At 49.8% G+C, this 25,152-nt stretch overlaps 2 protein-coding genes and 4 non-coding genes across 6 annotated transcripts in view; all 6 read right to left on the bottom strand.

Annotated features, from left to right (window-relative positions):
- The window catches only part of LOC117428115 (stalled ribosome sensor GCN1-like), a 29,847-nt gene extending 9,678 nt beyond the window's left edge, over nucleotides 1-20,169 (bottom strand). The window contains exons 1-41 of the mRNA XM_058994219.1: nucleotides 20,008-20,169; nucleotides 18,833-18,935; nucleotides 18,367-18,430; nucleotides 17,919-18,050; nucleotides 17,361-17,469; nucleotides 17,002-17,100; nucleotides 16,447-16,581; nucleotides 15,867-15,935; nucleotides 15,599-15,707; nucleotides 15,347-15,421; nucleotides 14,968-15,096; nucleotides 14,790-14,840; nucleotides 14,514-14,612; nucleotides 13,746-13,919; nucleotides 13,369-13,521; nucleotides 13,137-13,229; nucleotides 12,906-12,981; nucleotides 12,219-12,378; nucleotides 11,585-11,774; nucleotides 11,126-11,250; nucleotides 10,547-10,725; nucleotides 8,705-8,798; nucleotides 8,452-8,565; nucleotides 8,123-8,321; nucleotides 7,663-7,803; nucleotides 7,053-7,225; nucleotides 6,759-6,839; nucleotides 6,436-6,579; nucleotides 5,886-6,013; nucleotides 5,588-5,777; nucleotides 5,393-5,463; nucleotides 4,703-4,868; nucleotides 4,285-4,479; nucleotides 3,748-3,994; nucleotides 3,389-3,510; nucleotides 2,868-2,982; nucleotides 2,170-2,349; nucleotides 1,346-1,566; nucleotides 1,102-1,170; nucleotides 776-914; nucleotides 162-358 (exon numbers count right to left, since the gene is read on the bottom strand). Coding sequence (XP_058850202.1) covers nucleotides 162-358; nucleotides 776-914; nucleotides 1,102-1,170; nucleotides 1,346-1,566; nucleotides 2,170-2,349; nucleotides 2,868-2,982; nucleotides 3,389-3,510; nucleotides 3,748-3,994; nucleotides 4,285-4,479; nucleotides 4,703-4,868; nucleotides 5,393-5,463; nucleotides 5,588-5,777; nucleotides 5,886-6,013; nucleotides 6,436-6,579; nucleotides 6,759-6,839; nucleotides 7,053-7,225; nucleotides 7,663-7,803; nucleotides 8,123-8,321; nucleotides 8,452-8,565; nucleotides 8,705-8,798; nucleotides 10,547-10,725; nucleotides 11,126-11,250; nucleotides 11,585-11,774; nucleotides 12,219-12,378; nucleotides 12,906-12,981; nucleotides 13,137-13,229; nucleotides 13,369-13,521; nucleotides 13,746-13,919; nucleotides 14,514-14,612; nucleotides 14,790-14,840; nucleotides 14,968-15,096; nucleotides 15,347-15,421; nucleotides 15,599-15,707; nucleotides 15,867-15,935; nucleotides 16,447-16,581; nucleotides 17,002-17,100; nucleotides 17,361-17,469; nucleotides 17,919-18,050; nucleotides 18,367-18,430; nucleotides 18,833-18,935; nucleotides 20,008-20,025 — 5,328 coding nt within the window. The 5' untranslated portion in view covers nucleotides 20,026-20,169. The remainder of the gene's footprint in view (nucleotides 1-161; nucleotides 359-775; nucleotides 915-1,101; nucleotides 1,171-1,345; nucleotides 1,567-2,169; nucleotides 2,350-2,867; nucleotides 2,983-3,388; nucleotides 3,511-3,747; nucleotides 3,995-4,284; nucleotides 4,480-4,702; nucleotides 4,869-5,392; nucleotides 5,464-5,587; nucleotides 5,778-5,885; nucleotides 6,014-6,435; nucleotides 6,580-6,758; nucleotides 6,840-7,052; nucleotides 7,226-7,662; nucleotides 7,804-8,122; nucleotides 8,322-8,451; nucleotides 8,566-8,704; nucleotides 8,799-10,546; nucleotides 10,726-11,125; nucleotides 11,251-11,584; nucleotides 11,775-12,218; nucleotides 12,379-12,905; nucleotides 12,982-13,136; nucleotides 13,230-13,368; nucleotides 13,522-13,745; nucleotides 13,920-14,513; nucleotides 14,613-14,789; nucleotides 14,841-14,967; nucleotides 15,097-15,346; nucleotides 15,422-15,598; nucleotides 15,708-15,866; nucleotides 15,936-16,446; nucleotides 16,582-17,001; nucleotides 17,101-17,360; nucleotides 17,470-17,918; nucleotides 18,051-18,366; nucleotides 18,431-18,832; nucleotides 18,936-20,007) is intronic.
- A 1,630-nt stretch (nucleotides 20,170-21,799) lies between these two features.
- Nucleotides 21,800-25,152, bottom strand: part of LOC117427607 (large ribosomal subunit protein uL10) — a 4,382-nt gene continuing 1,029 nt past the window's right edge. The window contains exons 3-8 of the mRNA XM_034901504.2: nucleotides 24,371-24,546; nucleotides 23,796-23,883; nucleotides 23,356-23,502; nucleotides 23,062-23,247; nucleotides 22,519-22,659; nucleotides 21,800-22,025 (exon numbers count right to left, since the gene is read on the bottom strand). Of these exons, the coding sequence (XP_034757395.2) occupies nucleotides 21,870-22,025; nucleotides 22,519-22,659; nucleotides 23,062-23,247; nucleotides 23,356-23,502; nucleotides 23,796-23,883; nucleotides 24,371-24,546 (894 nt within the window). The 3' untranslated portion in view covers nucleotides 21,800-21,869. The remainder of the gene's footprint in view (nucleotides 22,026-22,518; nucleotides 22,660-23,061; nucleotides 23,248-23,355; nucleotides 23,503-23,795; nucleotides 23,884-24,370; nucleotides 24,547-25,152) is intronic.
- On the bottom strand, nucleotides 22,159-22,286 carry LOC117428586 (small nucleolar RNA SNORA63). Its single transcript, XR_004548337.2, has one exon. It is a non-coding gene; the product is annotated as a small nucleolar RNA SNORA63 (small nucleolar RNA).
- Nucleotides 22,737-22,859, bottom strand: LOC117428585 (small nucleolar RNA SNORA63). Its single transcript, XR_004548336.3, has one exon. It is a non-coding gene; the product is annotated as a small nucleolar RNA SNORA63 (small nucleolar RNA).
- Nucleotides 23,970-24,097, bottom strand: LOC117428587 (small nucleolar RNA SNORA63). The gene has a single exon (XR_004548338.3). It is a non-coding gene; the product is annotated as a small nucleolar RNA SNORA63 (small nucleolar RNA).
- On the bottom strand, nucleotides 24,654-24,781 carry LOC117427223 (small nucleolar RNA SNORA63). The gene has a single exon (XR_004548208.3). It is a non-coding gene; the product is annotated as a small nucleolar RNA SNORA63 (small nucleolar RNA).

Below are 25,152 nucleotides of genomic sequence, written 5' to 3'. Positions count from 1 at the left end.
CCTATAGCAGCCAGCATCATTATATCTGTTAGAATGCACTCCCCCACCCATCAATCCCAACTAAGTGCCTGCCATTCACAAAACCTGGGGATCATGATCCAAGTTATTAATAAACAAATCCTACGCAGCTCTATTAGTTACTGCTGGGTACGGCGGGCTACCTTGAGAATGCAGGGGATGATGGGTCCGACGTAGGGGGTGAACTTGTCCCCAAAGGTGAGGGGCAGGTAGATGAACATCATGATGTAGCCGTCGCGCACGTGGGAGGCGATGTCCACCTTGCTGGCCGTCGCAACCACATCCGGCATGAGCTTGTCCAGCTTCTCCACACCCAGGCCAGCCATCACCTCAGCCAAACCTTAGACAGAGAGGACCAACAGGTCAGAGAGACCCAGGCTAGCGAAAGAGGGGTTCCCCCGGAACTGAAACCTAGCAGCCGTGTTCGCAAGGTATTTAACACGAGCAAAGCTAATGCCAGGATTCTCCTAAACGCAGACATTAGTAGAAGCTTTAAGTTCTAAATAGCTGGAGGTTCATTTAAAAGCTCCTACAAGCATCAAGCTGCTGGTTTCCTGCTAGCTCTGTGTCGTTAGCAGTTTGTTAATCTGGAACTTCAAGAGGGCCTCCACATTTCTCTCCTCCATTCAGTTTCTTATAAGCTGCAGCTTGTATGAGTGTTTCAAAGGGACAAGGTTTCTGCTACCCTGGGTTTGTGAAGCCAGTCATTCCTTTCCTATAAGCTGCTCCATTGCTCAGTAGTAACTGTCAGTCTCACCTTGTGCTGCCCCGGATCGGTCCACTGAGCTCTGCTCCGAGGCCAGGGTCTCCATGAGCCAGGGCAGGAGGTCATCGAAGCAGGACTCGCCCATCCCCTTCACCATGGCACCCAGCGCCTTGGCAGACACCGTCCGCACCTACCAACACCACCAGGAGCAATTACACTGAGCTCCTCAAAACACCCACCACAACAATGTGCTCGTTTTAAAACAAATGTCATAAACCTCTCCTCATCATCCACCTTAACTGGACTTCTGTGCAGCATTCCAACTATTCTGATGAAGTAAAATGTTTTATTAAAAATAAAGTTGAGAACAAACCCACCTCAGGAACGGGATCCAACAGGGAGGCCTTCAGTCCTGGTATTACGCTGGGCAGGTAAGGAGACAGGTCCTGGAAGAGGACAAACAGAAGTTTAAAAAGGACATGGTACGTGACTTCTGCCCCTCCTAGCAGGATAGCTGTGCCTTCAGCTTCCACTTCTTCTCACACGAAGAGGAGACCTTTCAGTGAAGCGGCAGGCTGTCCTATTGAACTCCACTCCCTCTCTGCCCCTGTGTCTGCGCACCTTCTGGTCGGTGAGGGAGTACATGTTGCCGATGATCTGCGCTGCCATCTTGCGCGTGTCGGTGGAGCGGTCCTGGAACGCGCGCTGCACGATGGGCATGATGAGAGCCAGCGAGGGGGCGTCGATGAAGTGAACGAACTTGGTGTCCAGCAGCGTCTGCAGGCACTTGTGTGTCTTCCTGGAGGGGTCCGTCAGGGCGTCGAGCAGGATCGGGGTGATAGCTGCAAATCAAACACACGGTCAAGAACACACAAGCACGCTACTGCGGGGAACAGCAAAGACAAGGGGGCTGCTTCCATGGTCTGAACAAGACCTTACAACCGACAATAACACTCGTAAACCTGCTCGATAGCAAACCTGTTTTTACCATCATTCAGGGATGGGAATAAGACTCCTCCTGCATAGCAGTTTCACCCATTCCAGGTTTTAATACCAGCTTGATTAGCCACAGTGTATAGGCAACAAGCTTGGTGTCTCTTATTAAACACATAGCAAAACCAGGACTGGATGAAACTGCTATGCAACAGGAGCCTTATTTCCATCCCTGGAATTTCTAAATTCAGCAATGTTAATTATGGGGTCAATGCATCAAGTTATAGTGCTGCAGTATAGAACAGTTATTCCCCATAAACAAGGGTTTAAGAATCAAATAAATATGCGAGGATCAGAATCCCAGACCACCTGTTGGGTCTCAATCTCATTTTTTTGATCTACGCTTTATGGATCTTACTTGCTGATGTTTAAAAAACATTTCTACAAATTCTTCCTCTCCTTCAGTTTAAAGCACATGTGCCCCGGTACCCCGTGACCCCCCGGCTGCTCACCCAGGATCTCCGGGTTGCGGATGACGGAGCCGATCAGCCGCAGGGCCTGCTGCCCAGCCTTCTGCACCTTGACGTGGGAGTCTGTGAGCACCTCCGTGAGCTTGGGCACGATGTTGGGCAGGCAGGAGGAGAGCTGCTTGGGGGCGCAGAACGCCATGGCACCGAGGAGCTCCACAGAGCCTGGGAGAAACAGGGAGCAGAGTGAGCGTGAGAGAGAGACTGCGAGGAACACAGGGAGACGCGACAACCCGAACTGCTGGGAATACTGCAGGGATAGAAATGAGCCTCCTGCTGCAGAGCAGTTTCACCCATTCCAGGTTTTACTACACTTCATGAGCCACAGTGTATAGCTAACAAGCTCATAGTAACACCAGGAATGGATCAAACTGCTATGTAATAGGAGTGCCTGAGCTTTACCCTCACTATACAGCCCCTTCCCAAAACCCCAATAAATCCTAAAATTAAATAAACACTTCATATTATACTTTGAGAAAGTTAACATTCCCAATTCTTTACATTAGAGGACACAAAAAATCAACTTAACACAAGCAATACCTAATAAGGGAAAATGTATCTAGAAGTCTACAATTAAATATTTCTTGTTTTATGCAATCATCACATGGCCCTCAACTTAAAGACAGACAGCAGTGTGAGTGGAAAGGAGATGGATGAAGGAAACGAGAGCAGCGTCCGCCCACCTGCTTTGGTTCTCCAGGACTCCTCCTCCAGAGCCAGCAGGAGGGAGGGCAGGACCAGCTTCACGCCGTGGGCACTCAGGTTCCTCATCACCGCCTTGGCACAGTCATCAGCAGCCTGGGGAACGAGGGGGAAAGGAGAGGGGCACACTTACACCAGGGTCCTGACTGTGGAGAGATCAGCACTACACAGCTACTGAACTACGAGCGAGACGGAGATCATTTCTAATGCTGATCTGCTAACACACCACCCCCAGATCATTTCTAATGCTAATCTGCTAACACACCACCCCCAGATCATTTCTATTTCTGGTCTATTAACACACCACCCCCATCCAGAGACAATGAGTCTTATCAGCAATTTCAAGGGTTTAGGAGAATAGGATTTGAAAACGTATTGGTTACAACATGCATACTGAAAGACTAATTTTATACTCAAATAGGTGAACACACTATGTAATAATCAAGATGTATAAATCGATCAATGTCCCTGAACGGCTCGTGAATGGCTGGTTTCCACTGACCTCTCGGACGTACTGGTTCCCGTCCCCGAAGCACAGCAGCAGGTGGGGCAGGACGTGCACCACGTAGGGTTCAAAGAGCTTCCCCAGCATGTTGCAGAGCATCTCGAAGGCAAACAGGGCTCCTGCAAACAGCAGCACACAGCAGGGTGATCAGAGAGAGGCAGGGGATAACCAGCAACGACTACACTGAACTGCTGCTCCAGCAAGCTTGTTAACGTTGTTTGTGCACGAGCAGGGACTGGGTTAGGATACCCAGAACTTTAAAACACACAACTGTAAGACAGACAGATAGATAGAGCCTTATTTCCATCCCTGTAATTTCTTAATGAATGAATTCATGTTAATGAGTCGTCCCTCACCTTCCCGGCGTCGGAAGTTCTTCTTGTCCTGGATGCCGTCGGTCAGGGTGGCCATGATCTCCAGCTGCTTGAGGGACAGGATCCCCAGCCCCTTCACCAGCCCAGCCAGCCCGTACGCAGCCCCCTTCCTCTCTGCGTACTTATCAGACTCCAGCAGCAGCTGCAGCAGCTTCTGAACCATCCCGCCCGCATCCTCCCTGATAGCGGGGACCAGGGGGGGCAGGCAGCCAGCCACCGATTCCTGGACCTGAGGGGGGGGATAAAGAGGCTTAGATTGCAATCGGCTTTAGTGAGCCTGCAAGGGTTCAAAAGCCCCTCTGCATTGAATTAACAGGGCGACTCAAACTGCGTTCTGCAAGGACACTGCTGGTCTGTCTTCATTGAGTGTAATGATGGAGTGTAATGCTAATGGACTGGCTGTCCTGCCATAGCTGTCAATCTCAAGGACAGCGAAACAGATTTCTGTATTTCATGTTGGCACCCCACGGTGAAGATTCCTGAAGCTGCTGTACAATGGAATAAGAGGCAATGACTGACCTGCTGGGAGGGCGTGCACAGCGCGGTGATCAGCTTGGCCACAATGGGTTTCACTTTGGGGTCGCTCTTGTCCAGATGCTTGGCCAGAGAGCCCATGAGGATGACCACGCTCTGCCGGACAGAGTCGTAGCTCGCGTCCTGTGGAGCGTTCTTCAGAAACTCCTCAAAGACAGGCAACAGGGAGCTCACGTTGTCCTGGGACAGAAACAAAAGAAATCAGGTATTGTGACCAAGGACATTGTAAAACACTGACGCACACAGACAGTCTAAAGATCGCAGTGCATCCAGATCATGAAATTCTGAAAAGCTGCCTCTGCAGTGTGTACTTCAGAATCCTGTACTTAGTTTATTTTGTTTACAAGTAGGATCACTTAATTCAATGCAAGCAAGTAAGCTTCCCGACACAGACACCACATACCTTCCCGTGAGTGTTGAGAGCCGACAGGGCTGCGTCCAGCATGCACTTCCTGACCTCAGCATGGCGGTCATTGAGGGCTTCGGGGACAAAGAACTGGAAGAGGGGGGTGACCTGGGAGCCGTCGAGGTACTGGGAGAGCTTGTTCAGGGCCAGCGCGATCCCACACCTGCAGGGAAGCAACACAAGAGGACAGCCTGGTTTAGGACCCCGAAACACCACCGAGAAAAGGTGCGACCCAGCCACTTCAGTCAGGGGTGGAAACCCATTGCATAGCAGGCTGAGCCGTTCCGGATTTTACTAGGAGTATAATAAGACACACCTGAGCTTGTCACCTATAAACTGCACCTAATCAAGCGGATATTAAAACCTGGAATGGGTGAAACTGCTATGCAATAGGAGTCTTATTTCGATCCTATGGTTCAGGTATGGTTATAATTGGAGCCATACTGGTCGACTGCAGAAAATGGTGAATTGTGTTTTTTCCTTCAATCATTTTATATATAACAAAAAAATTGAATCAAATCAAATGGACACCCTCCATCTACATTTTTGCATCTAAGAGTTCACAATTCATGCAACCCCCACTGCCCCTCCCCAACTCTAATTCCCAGATCCAAAAGCAGCCTGTGCGATAGCAGCAGCTGGATCTGCCTGGTTCTTGGGTCTCCCCAGTAACAATCTGAACAGTACCTGGCCTCCCACTGGTCCGGAGGGGCTTCAGATATCACTCGACCCAGAGCGTCCAGTACAGGCGGAGGCCTCTGCAGATGAAACACACACACACACACACACACACACAGCAGTCATTAACAATGCTCTTCTATCCGTGCCGGTGTGTTCATCGCTCTGAATAAACTATTCCTTTGAATGCTGGGAGGGACTCACATAGAGCTTCTCCTGGTAGATCTCCATCAGCTTGCCCAGGACCTGGGCTGCCTGCCTGCTGTACTGAGCCACGGCTCTGGAGAGGGCCTCGGCCCCAGCCTGCCGCACGGCCTCCTCGTGGTGGATCACATCCCCGATGAGCAGGGAGCACAGGCCAGGGTCCAGCTCCAGTGCCATAGTCTCCCACAGCCTGGAGAGAGAGAGAGGCAAAGACAGGGGGTTACAACAGGACAGGACTTGAAACTCACATGCCTTGCAGAGCACCTCATGTGCTATTCACACAAGGGAAAGCACTCACCTCTCTGCCAGTGCCCTGCCCTCCTCCTCCACGTCAAAGCGCCCCACCCAGACCCTGCGCAGGAGGTTCAGCCCATTCTTCTCATCGCTGTCCACCGTGGGCAGCACCATCTCCAGCTCCAGCAGCCCCTGTTTAATTGGATCAGTTTTAAACAACGAGCATGCATTAAAGATCTGGTCAGGGCTAAACAAGGAGCTTAACAAAAGATCTGGTCACAACAGAAACAGGGAACACACTTTCCCAGACACCTACTCGCCGCCCTGAAGGGAGGTTTTCCACAGAGCTCCACACACAGCCACGACGTAACTACATGTTTCCGGTTGGCTGCAGTGGTCGGGAAACTACATGACCTGCAGAATCCTTTAAATTAACCAGCTTTGAACCTCAGAGTTGTTTTCAAACTAATTTCAGCACTGTACAGTCAACACCCTTACACAATGCCTGCCACCACTATCCGCTATGCAGAGCCCTGCTCCCCGCCCTGCTGAAACAGCTTTAATAATAACGCTAGAGCTCCTGGAAGTCCCTGCAGAGCACACAGTGTACTGACCCGCAGCGCTGCGTCCCTCACAGCGAAGCACGGGGACTGCAGGGCCTGCAGCAGCACGTCTATCTCCTCCTGCTCGGCGTAACCACAGCCCTCCTCACCACTGCTGCTGGCACACAGAGAGGTCAGGGTGCGAGAGGCCAGGACCTGGGGGAGGAGGAGGAGGGAGAGCACAGTCACTCCAGGGCACACGGCACAACACAGAGCAACACACAGGGCTGGCTACTGTCCTAGCATTAACCAGCAACTGCTATGTAGACACACAGTTTAAAAGGCTGTATGTGTTTCAGCTGGTACTACAGGATATAGAGACTGGTCCGCAGTACCTGCAGTCGCGGTGCGCCGGTCCCGATCAGTCTGGTCAGCAGCAGGAGCATATCCACCCGTGGGAGCAGCTCTGGACCGTTCTGAGAGGAGAGGAGAGGAACACACCCCCATCAGACAAGCAAGACAGCAGAGAGGAACACTCCTGCACGCACAGCACCGCACCTTGCATTTGATTTTTTTTTTTAATTATTATTTTTCCAGTGCAAGTCATTTTATTAAACTTGTGTCTGCTCCCATCTCTGTTTTGAGCCCCCGCAGCGTCTCTTTTGCAATGGGGTCCCAGCTCGCATTACCTCGTCCACGAGCTGCTCCGGGCTGGCTGTGCTGGAGCGGAGCTGAGCGTGCTCATTGATGATCTGCAGCGCCTGCATCAGCAGATCCTCCTGCTCCTCACTGTCATTGGTCGTCTCGGTCAGCACGGTCTTCAGGAAGGGGAAGCAGAACGCAAAGGCAGGGGCCGACAGAACTGCACAGAGCGCAGGAGAAGACATTGCATTACATTATTATATATCTATATACACACACACACACACACAGGGACATACAGAACCCTTACAAAAGAGCAAACTCCCCTAAACTTTTCAGTATGTTTAACATACCTCTGTCATGGGAAAGTGTGTTTGAAAACAAACACTGGAGGTACTTCAAGGCTCCTGATGCCATGGCAACTACACGCTCATGTCTATTTAAATCTGTTAATGTGCTTGTGATGTCATTTACTACATAGTTAATGATGTAATGATCTACTACTCCTTTCTTTTTAAACCTTCAAGCATCGGGGTATTGAGTTTATTTATTGCAGACACACAGAACCCTAAAAAACAACTATTGGTTTCCTCAATGAAGCTATTTCTCACGCTTGTACTGAATGTGAGCAGACCATGCAGCGTGGCTCTCCCTTACCATTGCTGTGCTGGACCGTGTGGCTGTGCAGCAGGTTGACCGCTCGGACCGTGGCCGCCCCCAGCTCCTCCTGACCCCACGCTTCGTCCAGCTCGCACTCCGGCTGCAGCAGACGCAGCGTCACATGACCTACCAGGGAGCCTGACGGAAACAGAACAAGAAACCACGGTTACAGCCGGCCAGCACGCGGCTTTCACCGACACAGCCATCTGCAACTAGGACCGCAGCAACGGAGAGGACTGTCTGAGTGCAGGGAAACCTAGAGGTGGACAATCTGTGCCTCTATTCACCATCTACACCACATCTGTCAATGTACTGAACGTTTCTGTATTACTTTAGAACTGCATCAGGACCGTGCAAGACAATGAGATTTCTGGACACACAGAGAGCTCTGGTTACAGAAGCATGGATTTTGCACACGGTGCATCAACTGCAGTTCAAGTCCCCCTTCTCTACAGACCTAGGTTTGTCAGCTCGGCAGGCATCACACTGTTGGCCAAAGCCAGGAAGGGTTCCTTGATCCTGGGAGCTGCCAGCGGGGATTTGAAGAGCGGCAGGAAGGAGTGGATGACCTGGGGGATGTGCTGGCACAGGCCTGGGGGTTTTCTGGTCACTACTGCAGCCAGGAGGCTGAGAGCAGACTGCAGCTCCCGGTCCAGCTGCAGAGAGAAGAGGAGCAGTGCGTCAGTGAAAAGAACAATGCTGCATTAATAGGGTGCAGTGTGAGGCGTGTGTAATGCATTAATAGGGTGCAGTGTGAGGCGTGTGTACAGGGCGCTGGGCTTGTACCTCCAGCAGCTTCTTCCTGATGGCAGACTCTCTCTCCAGCTGTGCTTGCATCAGCTCCTTCTGTTTGCTCGTCAGCTGCAGCTCCTCTTTGATTCCTTTCTTCTTTTTAATTTCCTGAAACAACGACAATGCCACAGAGGACAGAGTTTTACACGTTTTTGCCAAAATCTGCCATCTCCCGAAATTCCAAAAACAGACTGGGCAAACAATACACAGTCGGATACTAAACCAGCAACACCGTGAGCTCTCTCACCTCTTTCAGCTCCAGCTCCAGGATCTGCTCTTTGTAGGAATAAGCCTTGTTCTCACGCTTCAGGTTCCCTTTCTTTGTGCTCTCCTGCTGGGTGCTGGGGAACAAATCAAACACTGCGCTGTGACTATCATCACCGTCACGGGAACTCACCTCTCCACCGGAACCTACATCAACTACCCTTACAGTGGAGTCTTAACACTCTGAACGTCACTGCACAGAAACACAGCGAGCACAGGACACAAGCTGCCACGACGTCACCGCACAGAAACACAGCGAGCACAGGACACAAGCTGCCACGACGTCACCGCACAGAAACACAGCGAGCACAGGACACAAGCTGCCACGACGTCACCGCACAGAAACACAGCGAGCACAGGACACAAGCTGCCACGACGTCACCGCACAGAAACACAGCGAGCACAGGACACAAGCTGCCACGACGTCACCGCACAGAAACACAGCGAGCACAGGACACAAGCTGCCACGACGTCACCGCACAGAAACACAGCGAGCACAGGACACAAGCTGCCACGACGTCACCGCACAGAAACACAGCGAGCACAGGACACAAGCTGCCACGACGTCACCGCACAGAAACACAGCGAGCACAGGACACAAGCTGCCACGACGTCACCGCACAGAAACACAGCGAGCACAGGACACAAGCTGCCACGACGTCACCGCACAGAAACACAGCGAGCACAGGACACAAGCTGCCACGACGTCACCGCACAGAAACACAGCGAGCACAGGACACAAGCTGCCACGACGTCACCGCACAGAAACACAGCGAGCACAGGACACAAGCTGCCACGACGTCACCGCACAGAAACACAGCGAGCACAGGACACAAGCTGCCACGACGTCACCGCACAGAAACACAGCGAGCACAGGACACAAGCTGCCACGACGTCACCGCACAGAAACACAGCGAGCACAGGACACAAGCTGCCACGACGTCACCGCACAGAAACACAGCGAGCACAGGACACAAGCTGCCACGACGTCACCGCACAGAAACACAGCGAGCACAGGACACAAGCTGCCACGACGTCACCGCACAGAAACACAGCGAGCACAGGACACAAGCTGCCACGACGTCACCGCACAGAAACACAGCGAGCACAGGACACAAGCTGCCACGACGTCACCGCACAGAAACACAGCGAGCACAGGACACAAGCTGCCACGACGTCACCGCACAGAAACACAGCGAGCACAGGACACAAGCTGCCACGACGTCACCGCACAGAAACACAGCGAGCACAGGACACAAGCTGCCACGACGTCACCGCACAGAAACACAGCGAGCACAGGACACAAGCTGCCACGACGTCACCGCACAGAAACACAGCGAGCACAGGACACAAGCTGCCACGACGTCACCGCACAGAAACACAGCGAGCACAGGACACAAGCTGCCACGACGTCACCGCACAGAAACACAGCGAGCACAGGACACAAGCTGCCACGACGTCACCGCACAGAAACACAGCGAGCACAGGACACAAGCTGCCACGACGTCACCGCACAGAAACACAGCGAGCACAGGACACAAGCTGCCACGACGTCACCGCACAGAAACACAGCGAGCACAGGACACAAGCTGCCACGACGTCACCGCACAGAAACACAGCGAGCACAGGACACAAGCTGCCACGACGTCACCGCACAGAAACACAGCGAGCACAGGACACAAGCTGCCACGACGTCACCGCACAGAAACACAGCGAGCACAGGACACAAGCTGCCACTCGCTTTGCTCGACACACAGACAGAGTGAGAAGCCCCTCTGATGTGTGCTAGCCTCACAAACACTTGTAGAAAGCTGTGTGTCCTGACCTGGGGATGAAGGACTTGTCGTACAGCTCCCCCTCCGCAGTGTGCATGATGGCGTACTCCTCGCGCGTCACCTGCCTTAGCCCCTGCTTCTCCAGTGCGGCCGTGATGATGCTGAAGATCCGGGGCAGCACCTTGGCACAGGAGAGGGAGGAGAGACAGCCCACTGCATTCATGGTGGCCTGGGGAGGAACACAGACAGGGCAGGGCTTAGGGAGCTTCAGTATTGCAGTGAAGGAAATGAGACTCCTGCCGCATAGCAGTGTCACCCATTCCAGATTTTAATACATGCTTGATTAGCCACAGTGTGCAGGTAACAAGCTCAGGGGAGACTTACTACTGGCTCAGATGCTATGAATGGAAGTCCTATTTCCATCCCAGTGCTATAAACTCAGAACTCCGTCTAGGAGGAACACTGAGCAACACTGAATATTGAGGTTCATCTTTCAAATGTTTCGTCAAACACATGGATCAGTGCAGCCGCTGGCTGAAACTTTGTTCTGCTTAGTTTCTTACAGATTGTACCTTCTAATCCAATATAAGGTGATAATATAATGTCACTGAAGTTCAGGATGACCCCACCTGGTTCATGCTGGCTGTGTCTGTGACCTGGGGCAGCAGGGTCTCCATGTGCTTGTCAACGAAGGCTGTCGCACTGATCTTCATTCGAGACAGGATGGCTGGCCACAAGTCTTTATGAGCCGCCACTGCAGGGAAAGAGCAAAGCACTCCAATTCATTCACATTTTGAATTGATTATATTCCACAGTCAAGCGTTGGAATAAAGTTGTACGTGTTGTCTTGTGAATTCAGCATTCCTCAGTGCTGAAACGGTTCTGGAGCGTTCCAGTACCACTGAACTGTCAATGACAGAAGGGTGATTCTCATTGACCAAGTCCCTCCTGAATGAATGGATCTTAACACTGCATTTACTGAACAGCGAGAGGAAAACAAGCTTTTGATTTTAGTATTACAATATATATTGCTGCCATGGAGTGCTGTGCAGCCCTGGCTGTATGTATTGGTGAGGCAGCTCTCTCACCTATGGAGGGGTGGTGAGCCACGATGAGGCTCTCCTGGGCCAGCTTCTCTGCCTCTCCGGGGTCTGCTTCCAGCCCGGGCACACTTGTGATCACACACAGGGCTTCCAGCAAGATCCGCGGGGGGGTGTAGCTCCTCCCCAACTCTGACAGCTCCCCTGACTCAGTGACCAGGGCGTCCGGGGTCAACACCTGGGGAGGGAGGGGGGAGAGATCAGACAGGGTGAGGGGGGGAGCTGCTCCCAAAACACAGTGTCCCCCCGCCACTGCATAGAGAATTAGAACAGGGCTCCTTGTGTACCAAAGATCTCTGAATCATGCATGCAAGTCTCTTTAATCTATTTCTGTCTTCAACAAATTGCAGCGAGGGCCCTGTTTTAAATGATATCAAATGACAGTGGCCATTTAAATATACTGAGTTTAAAGTGGATTTGTTTAAGCCACACTACCCCAGGGATGGAAGAAAGACTCCCCATGCACCATTCGATTAGCCACTGTGTACAGGTACAGGTGTATAGCCCAGGGGGGTTTTAATTACACCCCGTGGTAAAACACAATCTGCTCTGTGACTGCTTTCCAAGCCCTGCTCCTCAGGGGCGCCGCCTGCTGGAGAGAAGCGGAAGCTGCTCCACTCACCTTGTGGGAGTCGAGGACAGCTCGGAGCTCATCCAGCATCCCGTACGCCAGTCTGACCCCCCCCAGAGCGGCCAGCAGCTTCCTCACAGTGTGCTGAGCCTGCTTCCGGACACGCCAAGTCCGAGTGAGCAGCACCAGCACCAGGGCTCGGTGATACATCCTGCAGACACGGGACACGGGCAGCTTGTTAGCAGGAGCAACAGGTTAGAATACGTGCCTATCGTCTAGCCAGGTCATGTTTTTCTGAAGGATCCTTGACTCCATTGGTTTGCACATGCCCAGCAGTGGTGCAGAACAGACAGAGCTCAGCACTGAAGTAGTGTGCACTTACAGCATCACTGTCTCTACACTGCACACGCACAAAGCTATCACACCCATTGCTGTAACAGGTAATACTCCTATACCTCCTTTGAGTTTGTTTAGGTAGTGCAACATTACTGATAATCAGAGTTAAAGATTTCAACCTGTGATTTCTATATATGCTGCTACACCGGCCATCTCAAATCAATTCTTTCAGCTAATGCATATGAATCTTGCAGAATTAATTAGCCTGTTGACCTGTCTTGTCGCCAGACAATTACTGAATCCTAAACTCATTGCTAGTTAATAAATCATTTTAAAAGCATCAAGCAGACACGTTACTAGACTAAGCAGCAAGCAGAGCTGCCTGCATGCAGTTGTACGTACTGTGCTTTGTGATCAGGGAGCCTGTGAGGATGGTCCAGCAGCAATCTCTCTGCAAGCTGCAGCACTGTGCACAACGCTGCTCGAGAGAGGACACAAAGAGACGCATGATCCAACAAACATTCAACAATCCCCAGAGTACAGCAAGTGCAAAACAAACGTCTGTTAGAAACACGACCTTAGCTCTCGGAGAACCGAAAGAAAACAAAAGCCAGCTGAAGATTTTGCACTTACCTTCTTCCGAAGCCAGCGAAAGGAACTTCTCAGCAGTAAAAATCTGTTTCTTCTCATCCAGAACCAGTTGCCAGAACCCAGACAACTTTGCCTCTGCAGGAGAGAAGAGGAAGGCATGATCGAGGAACAGCGTCGCCCAATAACCCTGCCCCTGGTGAACCTCTTCTAGTACACAGCTCCCAGTCCCACAATAACCCCCTGGTCACACCCCTGCACTGGTTCTACAGCTTACCTAACTGGGACTCCACCGTGCACAGCCTGGAGAGCAGCACTGCGGCAGCCACGCCCTCTGTGATCACGGGAATCTGAGTGGTCTGAGAGGAGGCCTTCTCTACAGTCTGGATCAGCAGTGGGAGCAGCTCCACACCCTGCAGCAGTGTGTCCCCTGCCAGCACAAGAGAAGCACTTAGACTCACCGACACTCAACTCCAGGACTCGGAACGGTTTTACAACAATGAGGGAATCGCAACAGTAATGCAAAGCCTTGACTTGACTGAGGAGGATGCTTCAATATCTTATCACAGCTGGAATAAAGATTACAGAGAACACAAGACGAAAGGCAGCCCGATCTCCTGGTGTGCTTCCTGCGGGCGGAGGGGCGCGTCTCACCTCTGAAGCAGGCCAGCAGGCACTGCAGGTAGGCGTGCCGCACTGCAGAGGTGGAGGTCTTCAGGGTGAAAGCCTTTTTCAGCCACTCCACCAGCTTCGTGGGAACCTCTGTAGTGAACTTACTGCTCCAGAGCGTGAGCACCGACACAGCGTGCACCAGCGTGCCCTCGTGAACTGCACCAGGGAAAGAAAGAAAGAAAGAAAGAGACAGAAAGAAAGGAGTCACTCTAATACCTGGCTCAGGATTTAGACGCCAGCTTTACCGTTTAGGTGATCAATGTATTTGGTTGTCATTGTTAGAAGCAGGTCAGACATGGCAATAAGACTCCTATTGCATAGCAGTTTCACCCATTCCAGGTTTTAATACGACCTTGATTAGCCACATTCTATAGGTAACAAGCTCAGGTGGGTCTTATTAAACTCATAGTAAAAGCAGGAATGGATCAAACCATCTATTTTCCATCCCTTAAAGTAGAGGCAAAATGCAACTAAATTGATGTAGTATTAATGTATCATGAGCACAGAAACAGTGGTATGCTGGAATGAACATGTTCAATTTCTTTGCTATATTTGTTCAGCTTTATTAAACAATTATTTTAGTAAAGTTCCCACCCCCCCCCCCGTTTGTGACTCTTTAGGAACTCCCTATTCTCTCTCTTGCAGCTGCTGCTGTAAATTGCCTCTGAACGATCACTTGAGAGGCCAGGCAGGCAGGCAGGCAGCGTGTTAGCTGCAGATCCACAGTGTTTGAGTGCAGGCTGTACGAACCCTCCTGCTGTAGGAACGGGATGAAGAGCTCAGCCACTGTGCTGCTCAGAGCCTGGCTGGAGGAGCCGGATACAGAATGCTGGCTCAGACTGCCGATCCCTGTGGGCAGAACCGACACACACAGCTTAATAATGATCATACAGCACGGACGGGGGCAAGAAACACAACTTCAACTTTTCAAATGATGAAATCATGAAAAATAAATATAATAATAATTTGTCATGTCATAATAAGCTGCCATATTAATATAATTAATAATAATAATAATAATAATACCTGAAAGTACGCTCATCTTTTGGGCAACAACATTCAGTTTACCCTCCGATCCTAAAAGGTAAGGCAGGTAAAGTAAACCAGTTCATTTTTAGAACATGAAATACAAACATGCATCTCTTCACTGAGAACGTCACACTCTCTGGTGCCCTCTGGTGGCGAGGCTGGCAGACGTACTCACCTCCCAGGATAGCGAACAGGTGCTTGCTGAGAGACTCCACAGCAGAGGGGTCACTGCACTGGAGCGCCAGGGTTTGCAGAGCCAGCACAGCCTCGTCCATCACCTGAGGATTGTTCGCTTTGAGCTGGCCTGAGAACAGTCAACACAGCATTCAGCCCAAACAGCAGCACCGTTCTGCTGAGCTACAGGCACCTAGCACCGCCTTCCCTTTGTCTGTATGTTTAACCCATATATATATATCTATATATATATATATACTCATGGCTCTAGGGTGCCTTCACTAGGACCCACTCACTGCATTACTCTCTGCCCAGTTTACAAAGGTATCTGAACTGACAATCAATTTTAAGGTTGGCTCAAATGTTTCAATGCAACGTACTTGCCAGTCCTTTGCCAATGTCCATGGCATACTGGCTCATGTCCAGAGTCACCGAGGACAGCAAGCTGGAAATGGCTGTCCAAAACAAGGAGGAAAAAAAAGTTACAATTTGAATTACAAAAAACTTCACTGTCAGTTATTAGCGATGGTCTGACCTCATTTCATATGAAAAAGTGCTTCCTCAAAACACGATGCTCTCCTGTGAATAAAGCCCAGCTGCCTGTACAGGAGCGCGGCTGCAGTGTGACTTACTCTCAGTGATGTTCTCAGGGCTGCGCAGCAAGGACTTCAGCAGTGTGGGCAGCAGCAAGTCCTTGAACTCCTGGTGGGTGGCGTGGCGGAGCAGCGGGGTGCATTTATCCTGGGCACAGGGGGGCACAAACAGCAGCCTGGTGAGACATGCAACCTGCAGGGACTGCAGCTAACAAAACAAGCCAGAAAACCTTATTGTGTTCACATAATGACCTCTAGATCAGGCTTGTAGATTTCAAAAATGTTTTTTTTATAGAGCAGAACTTACTAGTACATGTCTCGGAGGTTTGGTTTTGCTCATCAGCACAGTCTTCATGTACAGGTCCAATAGGGCACTCTGTAAACCAGAGGAGAGAGAAACACACACAGTTACAAAGAACCAGAGCTGCATTTCTGAACATGATGCCTGAAGCAGAGTACTGCTCCTGTGCACCATCAAATCAACACACAGCGGGTTCATCTGCATCACAAGACAGTCAGGACCATAAGGGGCTCAAGAATCAAATTCTACATACAAGACGATACATCGGTGTGTATTACATTCTTCCCTGGCAGGAACGCCACCATTTCAACACCATCAACTGAGGCAAAACTTCCAATTGGTACAATTCTAGTTTTCTTCACTGCAGGGACGGAAATAAGACTCCTATTGCATAGCAGTTTCACCCATTCCAGGTTTTACTCCACGCTTGAGTGTGTACAGGGAACAAGCTCAGCTGTGTCTTATTATTAAGAGACTAAAATCAGGACTGGATGTCACTGCTGTGCAGGGAGCCTTCTCTCCATCCCTGCAATGCACTTCTCCTGCTGGTAAGCCCAGTTCTCCGGTCCCAGTCTGTGTTGCTAACCTTGTGTTTGTTGACAGTAGCCATGTCCTTGTGTGCGGTGCAGAAGTCCACCAGCACTCCCAGCATGCCCAGGTGGGTGTGGCTCTGCTCCAGACTCAGGATAACAGACAGGTACTGATCGGCAAGGCCTGGGTTCTGAGGGGAGAAACAGATCAACGTGTTCCCATTACAGTAAAGCTGAAGACAGCCTTCTTCAAGCACTCAGTGAGCTGCTCTACCTCCCTCACGCTCCTGTGTGTGTCTGGTTTCGTTTCAGTATTTTCCTGTCTTCTAACTGGTCCCCCTCCTGTGTGCTCAGCGACATTTACATTGAATTTTCCATGAAGCACTGCGCATTTCTCCTCTGTTTCTGTAGGGACGTAGCGCTGCTGCAGTCGTGAGGTCTGTTAGGCTAGGCCTTCAGTCCACATTAATAAACAGACATGTCTTATGTACTCTGTTCTGTGATCTCTGTGTGTGCTGACTGAGTTTGAACCACACGATTTACTTGAATGCCTTTAAAAGTACTGGGTTGAATCTCATTCGTTTTAAAAAGGCAACAGAACAGCCCGTCACCTCCTTCCAACTCTGCCTGAGCTTCTTCACAATTCCTTCCAGATTGTGTTTGTTGGTGCCGCCCAAAACATCAGACAGCAGCAAGCTCTGGACTTCCACCTGCAGAAAAAAAAAAAAAAAATCACTTTCTTACTTTACACACGCCACACATCCAGTGCACAACAGACAACGCATCTAATAAACTCAACTCCAGAATGAATCTCCATCCGAAAACTGATGACACTTGAAATAAACCACCACAGCATTCAAGCCCTGCACCCAATAAACACAAAGCCTGAACCAACTGGTTTTTTTAAATCACGTTTTAACAAAGCCATGTCAAGCGTCTGTCCGCCCTGCTCCGTGACCTCATTACTGACCAGTTTCTTCCAGGTGGCTCCCTCTCTCTTGTCGGGAGATGGGTAGACAGTCTGCACGAGCAGGAAGGTCCAGGACAGGGCCAGGGAGGCAGCTGAACTGGTGCCCTTGCTGCTGAGGAGAAAGGAGAGGTCCATTAGCACAAAACCACACTGACAAAACACCTGCTACGGGACAGCAGAGACGAGTCCCTGGGCTGTGTGGTTAGTGTGCAGTGCTCTTGCTCTGAAGCCCTGGGCTGTGTGGTTAGTGTGCAGTGCTGTTGCTCTGAAGCCCTGGGCTGTGTGGTTAGCGTGCAGTGCTGTTGCTCTGAAGCCCTGGGCTGTGTGGTTAGCATGCAGTGCTCTTGCTCTGAAGCCCTGGGCTGTGTGGTTAGTGTGCAGTGCTGTTGCTCTGAAGCCCTGGGCTGTGTGGTTAGCGTGCAGTGCTGTTGCTCTGAAGCCCTGGGCTGTATGGTTAGGGTGCAGTGCTCTTGCTCTGAAGCCCTGGGCTGTGTGGTTAGCGTGCAGTGCTGTTGCTCTGAAGCCCTGGGCTGTATGGTTAAGGTGCAGGGCTCTTGCCTGGGGTTGCCATTGTTGCAGATGATCCCGGCAGTCTGCAGGCACTGCACCAGGTTCTTGGCTGTGGCTTCGGGCTGAGACTCCGCTAGTTGCTGGAGAGCAGAGTGCAGGGCTCTCCTCGAGGCAGAGTCTCTGTGAGAGAGAAGCGAGAGAGACCGTCAGGCTGGAGATGCAGCTCCACCAATGCATTACTGTTAGTTACAACTACTGGCTATGAAAAACACTATACCAAATGTATGTTACTTTATAAATACAAAACAAACTCTCTCTCCTTTAATGCCCCCCCCCCCCCCCATGTAATGCAGTACATATAGAAAGCCTTTTTCATTAACCCACTTTATGTAACACAATCTTCACAGTAACCATGGCATGCACGACTAACATCCCCACTGATGTGAGATCGAATATTTTCAAGACTGTATAAAACAGAGGAGATGCTTTCCCAGACCTGTATCGATGCAGAGTCAGGCAGAAGAGTTTACAGAGTCCCTTCACTGCAGGCTCCGGCAGCTCTGAAACCCATTCAAACACAGCCAGTTACACGACGACAGCGCACTGCAGTAATACCAACACACAAACTGGGGAGCAGGGCATGGAATGGGGTACCAGCATGCAGCTCATGCTGAATCACTGGGGTGCCTGAAGAAGCACATTGAGAGCTTTGAGATCAATCAGAGACGAGGATGTGGACGAGCTCTGATGGGCTGAACAGCCTCTTCTCGTTTATACATGTTCTAATAAAACCTTCACAATTAAAACGACAACTGTTTGGAGCAGAGGTCTTTCCCCAAGGTCTTCAGTTAGAAAAGAAATATTACGGTCAAACACTTGGCTGCGAATGGACGGTCTCAACAAACACAAACAGTGTGTCCTCGTGTGTGTTTCCGTGGAGCAATGAGAGGATGCAGGCTCACCTTTCCCTGTCACACAGCCCTTCAGTTCATGGAGTATCTCTCTCCGTTCCTTCACACTAGCTGTGGTCACTTTCAACGCAAACTTCTTCAGAGTATCTGAAACCTGGGAGAGCAGACAAAGCAACAGCTTACACACAGAACATCTATCGACACAGCAGAGAGGAGAGCCAGGACTTGCAGGAACACAAGTTGAAACCTGACCACAATACAATGCACAGCTCCTCCGTGCCAGCTGTGCTTTCATTACTGGCACTGTGTCTGTTTTGATCACATAGAGGCTGATCCAATGCAGCTGTAGGCTTTGTATTACTGAATGCACGTTTTCCGGGCTCTAAATGAAAGACATGCAAGACTCGCAAGTAGCGACACTGGCACACTGGTGTTTGTTTTGTTGAAGTGATTACGTGGTGCTATGTTTTCAGGTTTTGTAGAACACATTGCAAGGTATTCATATTAGCGGACCGAAAGTATCTGTGAGTTGATTTCACCAATCAGATTTTCAGCCCGCTTTGAAATACAATTTGCAAATACATCAGAGAGCAATGGACCCCCTTATCAGAGGGGGGGCTCTAATTAAACACAAAGAAAACTCTGCCCACGGTGGTGATATCCTAGCACTGCAGATACAATTAAAACTAATTCCTTACCACTCTATTAGAAATCAGAAATATTCCAGTATCGATAGTTTTTCCCCTTGTGTTTTTTTTTCCCCCCCTCACCGTTTTCATCTTATTTTCTGAGCAGGCGCTCTCTAATAAAAATACATTGAATATTTACATAAATAAAAGATAGGGGCTAGAGAGCATGTTGTGAAATCGATGACATAGCATATCTCGCAACGACCTTATTACAGCCTCTATTGAACAGCTGTGGAAGTTTAAATCGATCAAAGTGCTTCGATCGTTACTTCGTGTTGTATCCTAGAAGATCACAACTCTCGTCTTTTTAAAGCCCGGATCAGGGCTATAGTGTTTGCCGTCTCAACGCCAACTGCACCACGACCCTCCATTGACACCGCTTGCCTAGAAGGGAATTTCCAAGCAAATCCGCTTCCACTGTGTCGCATTTCACATACTGCACACAACTACCGCCGTGCCCGCGGGTTTGCATCGTTACAAGGCAGCCCAAACTTAATATCAACGCATCAGCCCCAAGTATTTGAGAATCACACAAACCTGCGTGTCCGCCGCCATCTTGCCGGCCTTAGTACAGGAAAGACTTCACTCGCTTCACTTCCGGGTCCTTACATCTCCAGCACGTGGAGGTCCGCTGCAGTCTGCAGTCTCCATTAGAGGCTCTCGGAGCTCGTGTTTGATTGCAGCTCAAGATCATTAGAGACTCTCGGAGCTCGTGTTTGATTGCAGCTCAAGATCATTAGAGGCTCTCGGAGCTCGTGTTTGATTGCAGCTCAAGATCATTAGAGGCTCTCGGAGCTCGTGTTTGATTGCAGCTCAAGATCATTTTGGTTCACTGTAAACACTGCAGTCCTCGGAGCCTAAAGGCTACAGCGACAGTCACCGTGCGAGGATGCAGATTGTATTGAAATATACTGTAACATGATGCAGTGTAGTAGTGTAACTTGCCATAGAACCCGAATTACAAAAACACTAATGCATACACATGTATATATCTCACTTATATGGACTAATGTTTGTAATACAGAGTAGCAATACTTTGTACTTTAATGGCTGTTTCCGGTTATTAAAACTTCTCAATAAGAAACATCTGTGGCTTTTCAATGATGAAATCTCCTCCGAACTGCTAAGCATACAGCTATACAGTCTCGGACTCTCACCTTCGAAACCTAAAGACAACTGTATCCTACAGAACGTCTATGCGATAAGGAGCTAAAAGCAATAAAACACACACACACACACCGGACAGCCTGCTCTGTAACCGCTAACACCTGCACATACTTCCGTATGTGGAAGATGGGGTATTATTTAAAAATAATAAAACATGATCTTGTATTACCAAGTGTTCTTTTCTGTAAGATGGTGTGATAATCAGTCTGTAATTGTTAAGCAGAATGATCAGAGTAAGACTGCTTGCAGTGTTGCAGTGGGTGCTCACGTTATACATCACCTTATAATCCCAGGATCATACAGAATGCATTGTGCAGTGCGCAGCTTCTATCAAAATACTGCCACACTGACTTCTGCATTAAAGTAACGGGGCCTCGGACTAGACGTAAACCTACTGGAAGTGACTCTGCAGCAGCAGTTGTGATGCACAGTTCATCCCCAAGTCTATCTGGATAACAGCGTCTGCTAAATGCCCAATAACAATCATAATGGATAGAGGATGAAAGCAGTCTGGTTAGCTGTGATGCACAATCCATTCCAGGTCTTCATTCACAAGCAGGTCCTAAAATACAGAATTAAACCTGCCGACGGCTAATTGAGGACCTGCCTGGAGCACATTTCTGCAGTTCCAGGTTCACGGTCTGTTGAGTTAACTGGAACACTTTGAAAGGGACCTCATCTCATTACCTGATGCAGACACGTTGTGTAGAGTTAGAAACACACACTTCCCAGACCACATTCAAATAACAGCAATACTTTAAACATGTGGAGCTCCAGACTGTGAGACCGGTTCACCTGCACTTGCAAATCTCTAGATCTACCCCTCCTACTAGACACTGGACTCGCCTGCCCTCAGCACCCTGTTACTGGATGCTCAGCTGATGCACTACTGCCATTGCAGATGCAAACTGTTTTAATCCTAATCGTGTTACTTCTCACCTCATATTGTATTCTAGTAGTATTTGCACTTACTGTATTTAAACCTCGTATTGCCCTGTAACACCTGGACGTCTCCTTGGATAAAGGCACCTGCCAAATAAACTAACAGAATGCCTTTAACCAGCTGCCAAAACCCATTGAGCACCTATTACTCCAGAAACGCATTTCATTGACCTTTTCAGAACGTGTCTACGCATGCATTTAAAGAATCAAACACAGAAAGCTTAGTTATTGTATTTTATTGGTGATATTTTGATGTGTCAAGCTGCACACAGCAGGGCCAGGCTGGGTATTTAGTCAAACAGCCCGAAGCCCATGTCATCGTCGGACGCCTCGGACTCCTCCTTCACCTCCTCCTTCGCGGCAGGGGCTGCAGCAGCGGCGGAGGCCGTCTCAACAGCCGGGGCAGCGACCGCGAAGGCAGAGGGGTCAGCCAGGAACGCCTTCACCTGAGGGGGAGAGACAGGGTCAGAGCCCAGGGCAGGGTGTCCAGGCTTAACTGCATGGCTCTGTGCCAGCAGTCAACTACACTTCATGCTATTCAATGCATTTACCCACTTAGAAACGGGTACGGCAAAGGTGCTGTTCGAGACCAAGCGTCCCTGTCAGTCGTGGGAACGAGACAGACAGGGATAGTAGGAAACGAGTTAATGTGCGCAGGGGGAACGACAACACAGCACACGACAGCTGCATTGTAACTTATCCTGCGCATCTCTGGAAAAGCTTTTTAATGGGCAGCTGGGGAAGTAATGGGAGATTAGGACTAGCCCAAGACAACTGTGCAAGAATCAATTCTAGTTGGGCAGCTTCCCCAAAAGCATGCAAAATACACAGAGCATTTTAGTTCTATAACCTCAGCTTATTTCAATGGCAGTGGAAAGCCATACTTCCTAAATACAGTACAAAGCTGCCCACTAAAGTTCAGCATTCAAAGATTCTTACCTTATCAGCCAATGGGAAGGAGTAGTCAGTTTCCACAGCAACAGCCAAGACTCTCTTGTACCCATTGATGACAGAGTGGGGGATAGAGGCAACAGTGGGGTAGCCAATCTGCAGGCAGACACTGGCAATGTTCCTCACGCCCTGCAAGCAAAGAAAAGCAGTCAATAGCAACTCCAGCAGCGTGGGCTGGGTACAGACAGCACTGTAGGAGTATGCTGATGTTCGAGACCAAGCGTCCCTGTCAGTCGTCGAGACAGACAGGGATAGTAGGAAACGAGTTCATGTGCGCAGGGGGAACGACAACACAGCACATGACAGCTGCACTGTAACTTATCCTGCGTGTAGGTGCAAAATGAAAGAAGGAATATTGCAGGTGTCAATGCTGTGACTGATACAACATACAAGCAGATGGTGTGGCCGCTAGCACACTTAAGAAAACAGGGAAACGAAAGCTAAAACTCAAGTTTTATATGTGAAGGCTACAGCCAGTAGTTTGGAACATTTAGTCCAGATTTCCTCAGGTCCTTGTGTGAAGCCCCCTACCTCCAGGAAACGCTGGTGCAGGGTGTCCTCAGTGATGTCCAGAACCTCAGGGCTGTAGACACTGCCGTTGTCGTAGACTTGCTGGATGATGAGACCGAAGGAGAAAGGCGAGATGTTCAACATGTTCAGAAGCGTGGCTTCGCTGGCACCCACCTTGTCCCCCGGCTTAATCAGCTGGACATCACTCTAGAGGAAGAGGAAGAGAAAGAAAAGGGATCAGAAGAGCTTACAGCAGAAGCAGGGATTTCACATTCTAAACATGATGTGATAGAGGAAGAAAAAAGTTGGACTCACCAGAATTTCAATGGTACCTCTGGAGATCTTGGTGGTGATTCCCAAAGCCTGGAAGAAGGAGGTCTTCTCGGGACCCAAGCCCGTGTTTTGGGCGGGCACAGTGACCTCGCATGGAGCCACCGCACCGGCACGGGCAGCAGCTGGCACCTGACGCACAGAGAGTCACAATGAATGGCAGTGGAACAGGAAGGGGAGGGGCAACCCCTCAATTTCTCATCAGAAGAAAGTGAGTGTGTTTACTACAAGATAAATAGAGCACTTGAGGCTGTATTGCAACTTAACCTGCATCTCAGGTTGACCACATAGTGTGCAACGTGACTCGAATTGTCCAACTCGGTTGAGAACCACCACTTTGAAGACGCAACCTGATACAAGTCACTGCTAAACCTAGCTTTAACCCCAACAGGGTGTGCAAAGCACGGAAATGCAGAAGCAGCTACCTTGTTGGCCAGCAGCATGTCCCGGACCTCAGTCAGATCCTCCTTGGTGAAGACGAAGCCGACATTCCCACGGATGTGATTCAGCAGCCTGCAAGTGAAAGCACACTTCATGATCACGGACTCACAAGCAGCACAGGGGCACGCTTCCACTACAATCCACTGTTAAACAAGCTGGTGTTCGAGACCAAGCGTCCCTGTCAGTCGTGGGAACGAGACAGACAGGGATAGTAGGAAACGAGTTCATGTGCGCAGGGGGAACGACAATACAGCACATGACAGCTGCACTGTAACTTATCCTGCGCATCTCTGGAACAGCTTTTAATTTTGCAGATGAGGAATTAAACAGTCATTATATAACAACCATAAAAGGGACACATCTAAAACATTTCAAAATACCCATATGCTGGGTTTAAAAATGTGACCAGACCAAACTGACAGGCTTGAGCATGTTGCTGCAATGACTGTAAGAGATGGCAGTCACCAAGTGTACCCCAGCAGGGAGATGAAACTGCCTACATGTGATCAAACAGAGCAAGCTGACTAGACAAGCACACGCTCATGACAAAGCTTCGTACTTCTCAAGGGATGGGTTGTTCTCCAGATGCCCGCGGATAGCCTTGCGCATCATGGTGTTCTTCCCCATCAACACTACTGCCTTCCCGCGCAGAGACAGACGGATGGTCTGCATCTGCTTGGAGCCCACGTTGTCAGCACCCACGATGAAACATTTTGGGTAGTCATCCAGGAGTTGCTACGTGGAGAGGGAGGTAAAACAACAAAACAAAACGATGAGTTTCCAGGGGGTCGCCGGCTGTCAGGATGTAGATTAAAAAATGTAGAGAGGAGACACAAAAAGAAATGTTCGAGACCAAGCGTCCCTGTCTGTCGTGGGAACGAGACAGACAGGGATAGTAGGAAACGAGTTCATGTGCGCAGGGGGAACGACAATACAGCACAAGACAGCTGCATTGTAACTTATCCTGCGCCTCGATGCCTCCACTTCCATGATTGCTGTGCTGGGGCAGTGAAAGGAGTGCAATGCAATGTGTCAGCATACACATCGATGGGTAATGGAAAATACTGGGTGTACTAGAATATAAACCCTGGCTGTAAACTGAGGGCCCAGGCTATACACCAGACATGTTTCACTGTACTGAAACACACTCCAACCTTCATTCCACAGCGAGAGAGGTGTTCCTAACCCCAATCTACATGCTTAAAAGCCTACGCAGTTTTAATTTATATGCTGGTCCAATAAAAGGTACCTCCTTGAAGATTCCTTCTTTCTCATCTCTGGATCACTATGTCTACCAATTGTAAATCTGAGCCATTGCCTGGACCTCTACAGCACAGCTAA

The sequence above is a fragment of the Acipenser ruthenus genome, chromosome 21 (assembly GCF_902713425.1).
Source record: "Acipenser ruthenus chromosome 21, fAciRut3.2 maternal haplotype, whole genome shotgun sequence".
Taxonomy (NCBI): Eukaryota; Metazoa; Chordata; class Actinopteri; order Acipenseriformes; family Acipenseridae; genus Acipenser; species Acipenser ruthenus.
The sequence above is the reverse complement of the archived record's forward strand: the minus strand, read 5'-3'. Positions and strand labels throughout refer to the sequence as shown.